This window comes from Hemicordylus capensis, chromosome 1, assembly GCF_027244095.1.
Source record: "Hemicordylus capensis ecotype Gifberg chromosome 1, rHemCap1.1.pri, whole genome shotgun sequence".
Taxonomy (NCBI): Eukaryota; Metazoa; Chordata; class Lepidosauria; order Squamata; family Cordylidae; genus Hemicordylus; species Hemicordylus capensis.
In genome coordinates this window covers 331,159,872-331,172,866 of record NC_069657.1, presented here as the reverse complement: position 1 = coordinate 331,172,866, position 12,995 = coordinate 331,159,872, and the positions used below count along the sequence as shown (strand labels likewise).

The 12,995-nt window shown below is 41.0% G+C and overlaps 1 protein-coding gene across 4 annotated transcripts in view; it reads right to left on the bottom strand.

Annotated features, from left to right (window-relative positions):
* AFG1L (AFG1 like ATPase) overlaps positions 1-12,995 on the bottom strand; it is a 109,845-nt gene that overhangs the window by 78,867 nt on the left and 17,983 nt on the right. For all 4 annotated transcript variants that reach the window (XM_053296118.1, XM_053296286.1, XM_053296036.1 and 1 more), the window contains exon 5: positions 9,308-9,438. In XM_053296118.1, coding sequence (XP_053152093.1) covers positions 9,308-9,438 — 131 coding nt within the window. The remainder of the gene's footprint in view (positions 1-9,307; positions 9,439-12,995) is intronic.

Here is a 12,995-nt window from a genome sequence, read left to right as displayed (position 1 = left end):
GGCAGCCAATGGGTAAATGGTCTTTGCTGCTATTTTCACCCATGCTGCCTGCCAATGGCTCTGCTCTTGTAAAGGGCTCTGCCTAAACCAATGTATACACAATTATGAGGGGCTTGACTACTATAAGACTGCAAGGGCAAGTAACTGCTTATGTTCAGAGGAGGAACTGGTAAATACAGTCAATTCTAATGTGCAAATTTAACCTTGGTGTACCAGTAGCCGCTTAAGCTAAGAAGGAAAGAGCATTTCAGTAGAGATGTACACGAACTGGTTTGTGCACAGGTTCGGACAAGATCCGAACAGTTTGGCAGTGCGGGGGGTGAGAGGGATCCTTAAAAAGTGAGAGCGATCCTTTAAAAGGAGAGGTGGTCCTTACCACCCTCTCATGAAGCTTCCTGCCATGACGGCACTCCCCCTCAAGAACCCGCACAAAGTGTCCACACATGCGCCATTTGCTAGGGCAGCATGGTAACCATGCAAATGGCGCCCATGCATGCATGGACCCAGGACTATGTATGGGTTCTTGGGGTGAGTACCATCGCAGCAGGAAGCTGCATGTGGCAGTGGTGATCAACATGGTAACCACACAAATAGCACCCATGCATGTGCATCCTAGCATTGTGCGCGGGTTCTTGGGGGGAATGCCATCACAGCAGGAAGCTGCATGCTGCAGTGGAGAGTACGGAAGGACCTGTTCTTCTCCTTCTTAAAGATCCCACTTGCCACTCTGCTCCGCCCGCCCTCCACTCGCCAGTGCCAAATTTTGAACTAGTTCAACTCCAAACCTGTGCATGAACCTTGGTTCATAGATCCGCCTACATTTCAGAGCTGCACATGCTCTGTGACGATGTTTAAGGAGTTTTCTTATTTACTTTCACTTTTGGAGTTGCTGCTGAGTGATAAGTAATGGCCTGGTTTCCAGGGATTACATGAGCAATGGAGTTTTTTTGCTCTGTTTTTAATGTCCTGAATGGCTTGGCTCTGGTGATGGTTGGAGTGGATGGTTGTGTATTTTCCTATGGCTTTGGGCACTTTTTGGCAAGTATATATTTCGTTAATCTGTTCCAGGGGTTCTTTGAGTAAGGACAATTTTTAAAAAATCACATAATAGAAAAGTTTAAACAAACAGTTTAAAACTAATTGCAGTTAAAAGTCTGAGAGAACAGGTGTGACTTGAGGGTCTTCCTAAAAGCAAAAAGAGATGGAGATGCTCTTATTTTGACAGGGAACATATTCCAAAATCCCGGGGCAGCCACAGAGAAGGCCCATTTCCAAGTAGCCACCAAATGACTAATGGCAACCAAAATGGGACCTCTCCAGATAATCTCAATAACAGGGTTCATGACAAAGAAGGTGCTCTTATTAAGTACCCTGGATCAAAGCCATTACCTATTATTATAAGTAATAACCAGCACTTTGTATTTCTCTTGGAAATATACCAGCAGCCAGTGCAATTCTTTTAAAACAGGTGTTATACGGTCCCTTTGGGTTATCTCAGAGACCAGTATGGCTGGCACATTCTGTACCAATTGTAGTTTCTTGATGATGTACAAAGGCAGCCCCACAGCGCATTACAGTAGTCATGCCTGGAGGTTACCAGCATATGGACCACTGTTTTAAGGTCATTTATCTCCAGAAATGGGTATAGCTGACATATCAGATGGAGCTGGTAAAAAGCGCTCCTGGCCACTGCCTCAACCTGAGAAACCAGAGCGTTTTGGATCCAGGAAAACTCCCAAGCGACATACCTGACCTTTCGGGGTGTGTGTGTGTGACCCCATCCAGAACAGGCAGATCTAAACCATCTTGGGTCCCAACCCCCCACAGTCAATACCTCCGTCTTATTTGGATTAAACTTCAGTTTGTTATCCCTCATCCAGCCCATTACTTCCTCTAATCAGGCGTTTAGGGAAGTTATTCCATTTCTCGATGAGCTCGATATGGAGAAATAGATCTGTGTGTCATCAGCATATTGATAACACTCTGCACCAAATTCCCTGATGATCGCTCCTAGCAGTTTTATGTAGATGTTAAAAAGCACTGGGGACAGTTTGGAGCCTTGTGGAACTCCATACTTCAGTTCTTGTTTTACAGAACAACAGTCTTCACATGACACCATCTGGAATCTACCAGAGAGGTTGGAGTGGAACCACTGTGAAACAGTGCCACCCAATTCCACCTCCCTCAGGCGGTCCAGAAGGATACCATGGTCAATGGTATCAAAAGCTTCAGAGAGATCCAAAAGGATCAGCAGAGTCAAACTCCCTCTGTCGATAACCAGTTAGAACCCATCAGGCCAACCAAGGCAGTCTCAACCCCACTGCCTTCTCAAAAGCTGGTTTGAAATGGGTCTGGATAATCTGTATCATCCAAAACTGCCTGGATCTGAGAGACGACCACCTGCTCGATCACCTTACTCAACTATAGAAGATTGGAAATGGGTCTGTAATTAGCTAACACTAAGGGATCAAATGCAGGCTTCCAGAATGGTCTAATAATAGCCTCCTTAAGACAAGAGAAGCATTTATAATTGTTTCAGTGCAGAGTAGGGATGTGTACACCACTGCGGTTCAAGCACAGTTCGGGAGCAGGGCCTGGGAGCTTTAAAAAAAAGAGGAGAGCACAGCCTTACCTGCTCTCTGCCACCCTATGTAGCTTCCTGCTGGGGCAACATGCGTCCCAAGAATCCCCTTGTGGCACCAGCACGCACATGTCATTCACGTACTGGCATCGCTCACAGGCCCCATTCTCAAACTGTGCTCGAACTGTGGTTCATGTACACCCCTAGTGCAGAGTCCATTAACCTAGATTGGTTCATGAACCAATGGGGAGCGGACCTGGATTGAATGGACACGTGTTATTGCATAGTATGTAAAGAAGAAACATGTTGCAATATTGGGACTGGTAGGAATTTTGTGGGGATTGTGTTTTATGTTTCTGGTATGTGTATGTATGTGTATAATAAAAATGTATGAATAACCTGAGGCTAAATTGATTATCTCAATGTGGATTGTCTTCTTGATTTGCCTCCGACTCTATTTCAATGGTGGTCCTTAGACTGCGGACCCTGAAATAAATTATACATGAAAGGGAAAAACTGAATCTTTGGGCATGGGATAAATGCAAAAAACAATCTAGGTATTAAGTGGATAAAACCACAGTTACCAGTCTTGATTCATTCATTGGAAGATAAAACAGTAAGGAGAAGAGGAAGAAATGCAAGTTCTACAAAAGACATGTAATATGACCATATAGGTTTACAACTGGAAGACTTTAACAAGGCAAACAGCTTTGGCACATTAGAATGTGAAATATTTATGAGCTGAGGAAGTGCAATGGCCTTCTCAATTGGTGTTTTGATGTTGCAGAATTTGAATCTATTTGCCTACCAAAATAGATTTTTTTTAAAGCTATATAATTAAAAAAATTAAAAGCAAGAGTCATTCTGTATACTTGGGTGCCATTTTATGTCCTTTTGATCCTGTATAGCTTTGGAAGGGAAGACAAAAATGAAAGCAATTCTCAACACTCAGGTTCTTTCTGTGCCCAGCATTCATTACAAACAGGAATAAAAGAAAGAGATACAAATTACCAATAGGAGGGATCTGCTAATGGAGAGAATGGAAAAATTTCATTAGCATTTAAGAGAAAAGATTTTTATGACCTAGAGTTGCTTTTCTTTCACTTAAGTTTTTTTTAAAAATCCAATCGTTAATTTATCTGTGTAAGTGCTTGAAGCTCAGTCATCCTCTGATTGGTACTGTTCGTTATAATGAAGGACAAACATAAGCATGTATAGGAGTAATTAGTGTTAGCACAAAGATATGAGCTTAGGTGTTTTGTTTTTTAAATAAACGCTTTTAATAGCTTTACCAGCTTATAAATCCAAAATGTATTTTTTTAAAAACAAGCATGTGATATTGTTAGTATTAGTACTACTGCTCAATTATTGTGGGTTCCATCTAATAAGGCTTCTCTTCCCCCCTACACACTATTAATATCAACCACATAAACAGTATTGGTGGGGCAGTGGCGTGGGGCGGGGAAATACATGAGCATGAAATGAGACCATGGACAAAGATGGACATACTATAAAAAGTACACTCACAGCATTCCAGGAGCATTGAATGAGCCTGGCTTCTATGAGCTTCACAAGTGAAGGGACAGATGTGCATATCAGTGCACTGAACACTGGCTCAGTCTTCAGCCTTGACTCTTCCTGTGCTTCAAATGGGATGTCCACGATTTTTATTTTCATAAGCATCACATGAAGGTTCAGGTGCCTATCCTTATTTTAAAAAAGTTTTTTGCTTATAAGGAAAAAAGGACTGTTTTTCCTTTAAGTGCAAAACTGCTCTGAGAACTTGAGGGGAGGATGTTTCTGGACGATACCATCGGCATCAGCCAGCCAGCTCTAGGAACAGCAGGCTAGGGCTGTGCACAGAACCGTCTGGCCCGGTTCAGTTCGAGGCCGGACCAGTTCGAGTCCGGACCAGTTTGAGTCCGGGGGGGGGGAGGGGGGAAGCCAGCGGGGGGGGAGGGAAGCCAGCGGGAGGGTGGAGGGAAGCCAGCGGGGGTGGTACCCGCGTGGACAACCCCACCCCACCCCCCCGCGGCTACAGCAAGCCCCCTAAAGGGGCTACAGGTACTTCTTTTACGTTTTAAATTTTTTTAAAAAAAAGTTTGCGGACCTGCCAGACCTGACCGGCGGTCCGGTTCCAATCCGACGGAACTGGCTGGTGGTGGTTCGGTTTGATCATGAACCCACAAACCAAACCGTCAGACCAGATCCGCACATCCCTACAGCAGGCTTCTGCTCTAAGTTTGCAGAACTGGTTTATCTCAGCGCAGAGCTTGATCTCAGGGAGGGACTGGTACATTTGGACTGAACCTAGCAAGAGGCCATTTCCAAAGTGGTTCCACTACTCATAAAACTGTACGCTTCTCTTCATCCCAGATTCTGAAAAGAATGAAATGCTACACATTTGCTCAGTGCAGAAGCAGGGGCGTAGCACCACTGGAATGGCAATGGTAAGCCTCACCCCAAATTTTAGCATTGCATTCCAACATGAACAGATGCAAAGAAATCCGGGTAGATGAAATCCATGTAGGAGTAGGCATCCTCTACCCTACATACTACACTAACACTGAAAAACCAACTTCTGTTATTGTTTCCATTCATGGTTTATTTGTTGAATTTCATTTTGAACTGGATTTGTAGCTGTTTCAGCAAACACTGAGGTTCCACATAGTGGAACTCTGTAGTCTCTTGACTATTGTTGGCATATATTATAGCTAACAATGTTAAACTGCATAACATTGTTAGCTAAGAAATTTATAAATAATAACTGAATGCAACAATTTAGAATTTAATTACATTATTTCTTAACAGGAGGCTAATTTGGGTTTCTGCAATTACCCTACAACTGTGTCTCTGTTACAGATCTACTAAATTAATGCTTTGAATACTTGACCATACTTGATAAAATCAACTGATTGTGTACTTTTTGACCAGTAAAATGACCAAACTTGCCTGTTTCTGTGGTTCCTGCTGCCCCTATATATTCCTGCGATGGAAACGCATCCAGCGATTACTTATATGTCCTCAACTGGAGCTCTCGACAGGCAGCCAGTAGAGATCTCAAAAGGTCGGCACCAGATAGGAACTACAGTATAATGTCTTAGGTGGCACATGTTCTGTTAAGATGGTGATCATGGTCAAACAGTACAAGCTTCAGGACCACACATTCCACATAAAGCCCAAAAGCATCTGTCAAAGCCAGGCACATATCCAGTCATCCATGCATGTATACCCAATCAACCATGCATTACTGATTCAATCTATGAGCCAAGTTCAGTTACCAGCTCCAAGTAAATGTCCTGCCTTGATGTCTGTACATATGCCAACCATGGATACTAGAAGACAAATAAATGCCTCCCAAACCAGCTTAATGTGAGGGATGTTCTTGCACATCTGTTCTCTCCTTGAACAAGGGCAAGGTGCAGGACACTGCTGCCATTATTTCATGTTGCTGGATTCAGGGAGAAAGAATCGCTCATTCAGAAGAACTATTGTTCAGGAGTACAGCACTTTCAAGAAGCTTTCTAGAAATGCCTACTTCTACTGCAAACCCTCTCCAGATATTATGTTTCTTTGTTTAAACACCTTTTAGCAGTACAGAAAGTAGAGACAAGGAACTAGTCTAGTCCAATGGATAGTGTGGCAGATTTTGACCTGGGCTGAACTCTATGGAGCCATAGACCTCCATTAGATAGCCCTTGTCAAGTCTCTGTCTCTCTTGCAAGTATACACCTGCAAATGGGAATAACAGTGACCAACATCACAGAGCTATTGTGAGAGTAAAATAATAATATTAAGGGAACAAGTATAAGTGGTGTTTTATCAGACAATATATTTTGGCATACATATATGCTGACATACATTAAATATTATCTTAGTAAGTATACTGAAGTCCAATATCTTGCCCATAAGTCCTCTTTGTATGGGTGTGTTTTTGTGATGCCCATGCTCCTTTTCATTGTTGAAAAAGCTACTGTTGTATCCAAAGATACCACCACTACTCACAGTCTATTGCCCATCTACCCTATCAAAACCATCTCTTCACTTCATTTTCATAACAATCCATTAACACAGTTAAGTTACTCTGATTCTTCAGCTACCGGCTTCAGAACCAACACTTTCCTCAATTATTCATTTAACAATATCCAGGGCCTTAAAGTCAAGGTATATTATATATACACTATATCTCCATAGTCTATTATGCCAGTTTCCTATCAAAGGAAGAAATTAGGCTAGACTGGTATAATTTGCTTTTGGCTACTTCATGCTGTTTATCATATTCCCTATTCTCCATCGGTCATTTACAAATGGTCTGTAGCTCAGTAGCTGGATATAGTGGGGACAAAATGGGATTACAAGTATTTTAATGATGAACTCCTCAACAGATTTATCACCTGTCAGGAAACAAACACACTTGATTGCCTTGTGCCACCTTGATTACTATTAACCCAGCTGTGAATCCGCACATGCCAAAGTGAAAAAATACTGGTATATTGCAAAATGGAAGTGGCAAGGTTCCATACAACAATGTCTGAATCACAGGAAGGACAGTTCTGGTCCTGAGTTTCTTAGACTACAACAGTGTAATACATTTGGATTACAACTCTATAAGGTTCTTCTATCAACAAGAAATTCCAAAGCTGAAGTAAACAAGCTTGTATCATGTCTTAGAGCATAAAAAGGTCTCCAAAAGGCACTGCCTATAAGGCAGGACTACAGAATAAAGCAACTGAATATTGTTGTGGAAAAAATAATTCAATTCAGGAATGCATCCACAGCTCCATTTATTTATTTTGCCCTTTTTCAAATACAGCAATCTGCATTATTCTAAATATTAAGTACTTGTGCTGACCAGAAAACCACACGAGCATTGACTTGCCATTCTGGGCATCCTGAGATCAGTATACTGATCAGTTTAGATTTCACACATTCCTAGCGTAATTCAGAATAAAGCTGAGGGACAGGGACCCTAACCAACCAAACAAAGAGCTCTCATACTTACCAGGGAGAGAGCAACTATCCCTATTCAACCCAGAACAGCGTCTCTTGCAGTGGCTGCTGCTGGTGGTGTTGCTGCCCTCGTGTTTCTTTTTAGATTGTGAGCTACCTTGGGACAGGAAGGCATCCTCGCATTCCTGTTGCTATGTAAACTGCTCTCAGAACTTCTTTATAGAAAGCATTATTCTAAGTTAACAACCAATACCCTGTACCCTTAATGATAAGGCGGTAGCTGGGGTGGGCACTGGCAAGATCTTCCACCCTTCTCTTGAGCCAGAGAAAGGACAGGGGATCTCATGCTAACTTCAGAAATGACTAGAAAGCAGCAAGCCTTCTTGCTGCTTTCGAACCTTTTCTTGGACTCGGCACAAGGTATGGAGACTGTTCTGCCCTTTTCCTGGTTCAGGCAAGGGAATCTCCAGACCTCATGCTGAACCTTGGAACAGGTCGGAAAGCAGTGAGAGGTCTCACTCCTTTTCCAGTGCATTCCAAAATCAATATAAGATCAGGAGAAGTGTAAGGGAATCTACAGGCATCTCATATTTCCAAGGTTCAGGGATATAGGGACAAGGCCCCACCTTATCGCCTTCAAAGCTAGGAGAGGTGAACTACAGGTTGTCCCAGTGTTATTCTGGACCTCAGAGGCACTCCAAATGCCTCTGAGGTCCAGCATAACACTGGGATAACCTGGGAGTGTCTCTGAAGCTCAAATATGACTTTACAATGTAACACAATGTAACTAGGCCAGCAAAGAGTCATGGAGTCTTCCCACTGATTTCGCTTGTAAATGCCCTCTACCAGGCCAGTTCTTTATTTCTTGCAGGGCTCTGAGGCTAGATAGAAGATCAGCAGAGGAGAGGCAGAAATCACAGGATCTGCAAGGCAGAATTGATGGGCATAGGATGCCTATCCATCAGTTCTTCCCATCAAATACTCTCCTTAGCCCCCACATTACCTCAGAAAATGAGGATTCGGAGACACCGTTTACTGAGGTAACCAGCAGTCTGGCTTACAGATCAAAGGTGATCAAGTCCTTAATTGCAAGGGCAGGTTACTCAGTAATGCACCTTCCTTTCTACTCTTGCCATGCCAGGAACATGAATATGAATCTGATGTCTTGGAAGAGAAGTCTGGTTAAGTTGGATTTGCCACAAGTTTGTATAGTCAGAAGGGAGGTTGTGGTTAGGGGGCATAAACACCTTTTGGTATTGTTCATAAGCTGGGATCTGTCCAAATAGTAAGCCTGGATCCAGAGTAAGGCAGTCCATGGTTCTGGCCTTGATAGAAGTGGGGGATGGGGTGGGGAAGCAAATGCCACAAACTTTTGAAAGCACTACCATAGAAGATCTCAAATTACCAACATTTTTGAATGACAAGAACAGAAGACACCAAAATACTATGCAATATTAGCACACAAAATAACTTCTGACAACTTAGGTGGAGGCATATTTTGCTAGCAAAAAAGAAGACCAATTTTTACAGGAAGAGAAAGATGGAATATACACTTCTTCACACTAAGACTTGTTTCTAGATAGTTTCTATTCTGTTAGGTCGATGGTGTTGTTTTTCTTTTTTCCATATGCTGAGTTCAGGTGTCTTTTACCAAGCCATGGATATCGATGCCCTCCTGTACTGTTATTTAATTTTTATATTTAATATAAATATTTAATGTATATTATGAATTACTATGTAATATTTTTTTAAAATAAAATTTATTTTATTACTTACTTGAAATTCATCAAAACACAAGAGACAAGCCTCCTCACTTATTTCGGCAGCTATAGGGGCAATTGGATCATATGATTTTGCCATCAATCCAGCTTTCCTTTTTGGTAAGTTCTGCTTAAGGCGATGTATTCCTAAAAGGAATGCAATCCACAGATTAATGCTTTCATTTAGTTTGAGAGGGTTAATAAAGCTAAACAACATTGCGTTCATAACACGACAACATTTAAGTCAGAAATTAATTTAACTGGTGAAACAGACTACATTTTAAAGCAAACAGCAACACAACACTAGACAGACACCTCCATTAGTTGTGTTGACTGGTGATGCACAGTCCTTTTTCTCTACCAGCTTTTCCCCACTATGGGTTATTTGTAGAATATCTTAAACTAAGTCATGGCACTAGTCAGCTTAACTAATACTTTTTTGTGGGTGGGAGTTTCCCCCAGTATTCCTTCTCGCTAGATTTACAACTAGAATTAGCACTACTAGCAAGACATCTATTTTCCATTAGCACAAAACTTTATCGCACAATCCATAAAAGAGAGAGAAAATGAACAAACACTTTCATAATAAGGTTGTACCAGCTTGTGTGCGGTGAAGGGGAAAACACAATTTCTAAAGCATCTGAAAACAGTAATGAAATACTGGAGAAGAGAGAGTGATGTTGCTTGTTAAAAAATATGTATTACAAATGCTCTCAGTCAGTTGAGAGGAAAATGTTAGTCAGTCACAGACGTTTGAAAATCAGTGCAATTAAGGATAAGAATAAGGGGTTTCAGGATCCACATAGCTTGACAGAAGAGTGATAATAAACAGACGGCCGAGAAGCAAGGACCTTAGGGAAGGAAAGATGAATATGGTAGAAAGCTGAGGGGGGGAAGGAGGAGTAGTGGGGGAGGCCAAAGAGTGAAGAATGCTGTGGGGAAACTTAATATAAGAATAAGAAAAATAGGGTCTATACATTGCAGGGTGGGGTGTGGAATATGCATGTCAAAGAAGTAAGGGGTCCAATTTGCATACCAAATTGCATATATAGTAGTTAACACATACATTGCAGGAGTGGGAAGGATTGCATCCCCAGAAGATATTAAAGACAGACCTATTATTTTGGGATGTGATAGTCCTGCTGATGGACAAAGCTGGCTGATAACCACTATATTCACTCCTTTACTGAAATGTATACCATCACATCTGGCTAATACATGCCAATTATTAGAATAATTGTCCAATCTTAATAATCCGTGTAATGAATACCATATGGAAAGTTTTGATGTAGAGGCACTGTTTACTAATGTAGATAAGGAAGCAGCCAAGAAAAGTTTAGTTGAGTTATTGAGGATGAATAAAAGACAGGTGAATTGCTATGGATTTACAATTGGGAATATAGAGGAAATGATAGAGGTCAGTTTAAAATGCAATGTTTTCAAATTTGATGGTGAATTTTATTCCCATGAACAAGGACTTGCTATGGGCAATTGCCTCGCACCATTATTAGCTATATGGAAAAACTAGAAAGGAAATGTGTAAAACAGGATATACTCCCATATAAAAGATATATTGATGACATAATCATCATAACTAAGTCTAGAGAACAAGCTGATGAGATATTTGAGAGGATGAATGCAGAAGGAAGCATCAGGTTAGCTAGAGAGAGTCCCAACGCACTGGGTCGGTTACAGTATTTGGAAGTGGAAATTCATCTTGCAGGGAGTAGTCCTAAGACTAAGTGGTATAGGAAACAAGAAGAGAAAGATTTGATTATTAATAATACATAAGCACATCCACAGATTATTAAAACTCACACTATGGAGAATATAGTTAAAAGAGCAGTAACAGTCTCATCAAAGGAATACAAAGATCAAAAGAAAGAGCTATAGCACTGGGACAAAGTAATGGCTATAGGTTTCCTTTAAGAAGAATGGCAGGAATTAATTTTGTACCTGGCTTACCAGTTTTGAAAATTCCTTTTGTAGCTGACAATTTTTTTAATACAATGTCAGAGGATGTTGCATAAATATCACATTAAGTCCAATACAGTGGTTCAGTCAGCTAAGATGTCGGAACAACAACTGGGGAGAATGAGGTTATATGATAGAAGATGTGACAAGACAGATTGCCCAGTATGTAAAATGGGTGAGGGGAGTTGTGGATTAAAGGGAGTATGGTGTATAAAATAACTTGTAAATAGTGAGGGGAATTTTATATTGGAGAAACAGGAAGAGAGTTAATCACTAGATTTAAAGAACACTTGGCAGATACAAAGTATGTGAAGTAAGAGAGGCCATGGGCAGTACATATGACCAAATAGCAATAGCAATAGCACTTACATTTATATACCACTCTATAGCTGGAAGCTCTCTAAGCGGTTTACAGTGATTTAGCATATTGCCCCCCAACATTCTGGGTACTCATTTTACCAACCTCGGAAGGATGGAAGGCTGAGTCAACCTTGAGCCCTTGGTCAGGATCGAACTTGCAACCTTCTGGTTACAGGGCGGCAGTTTTACCACTGCGCCACCAGGGGCTCTTCTTATCATGAAGTATCATGAAATATCATGAAGGAATAACAATGCTTATTAAGGTGGATGTATTGGAGGTGGAGTATTGGTTAGTACGAAGAAAGATTAGATAGGCAATATAGAGAGAGAAACTCAAACCCAGTGTAAATGGCAGGGAAGAGTTAAAGCAGACCGTGAAGTATATTGGCTATTATGGAGTATGTATTGTAGGAATACAGACACACAGCTGTATGGCCTTGGTTCCCTTTGTCTCTAGTCTTCTCACCATCACCACTTGTTTACCTCAATTGTTTGATTGAAGTTACTGCCAGAGTGTGTGTAATTAAAGCTGTGAACATTATAAGCAGGTGATCCACAGAAGATGGAGCAACAACACTGAAGCTGGCGTTTGACACCAAAACGTTTGTTTTTAACATGCTTTTAACGTTTTTAACAAAGTTTTTACAAAATATTATCTGTTCTTACATAATAAATTTGAAGGTCTTAAAGGAGTACTTCAGACCAAATAACCAACCCAATCTTCAGCTGTAAGTCCCAGGTAAGTGTACAAACGACAAAGCAAATCTTCTATCCTACTTTGCACACCACCTACTACACAAAGGGTTTCAACAGTTGCAGAAAAGGAGGTTACTAGAAAGTAGAACTATCTAGTCACTAAGTCTGTGGTAACATCTTCTTTCTGCACCAATCAGGGACTAGTTCAAGTCCTTCTCTCTGCTAATATCTCCTCACCACACAGTTAGTGTGCTGTCTTATTATAAGTATGTGTCTATGAATTTTATCTTACTTTACTACTTTGCTTATATCTAAATTTCTTTTATTTGTATTTTTGTCTTTTTTTCTGGTCAATGACCGTAATGAAGATTGACTGACAGTTAGTGGAATGTGGATATTCTGGGAAATCCCAGCAGTGCAGCCACTAGAAAGCAGGTAGATTGTTTAAACTTACTTTATATATGAAAAAGAAAATGCCCACCAAGTGGATGGAGAGTGTGTGTCGATATAATCATTCACTCTGCTGCCTTTTCCCACCTTGGTGCATGTTTTCCAAACAATTCTGTTGTATTTTAAAATACGTTTTTAAAAGCCTAATTTCTTCATTGCTCATCCTCATTTGCATTGGCAAATAAGTTTCCTCTGCATTTTCAGGGGCTATTTCCATCTCTGAA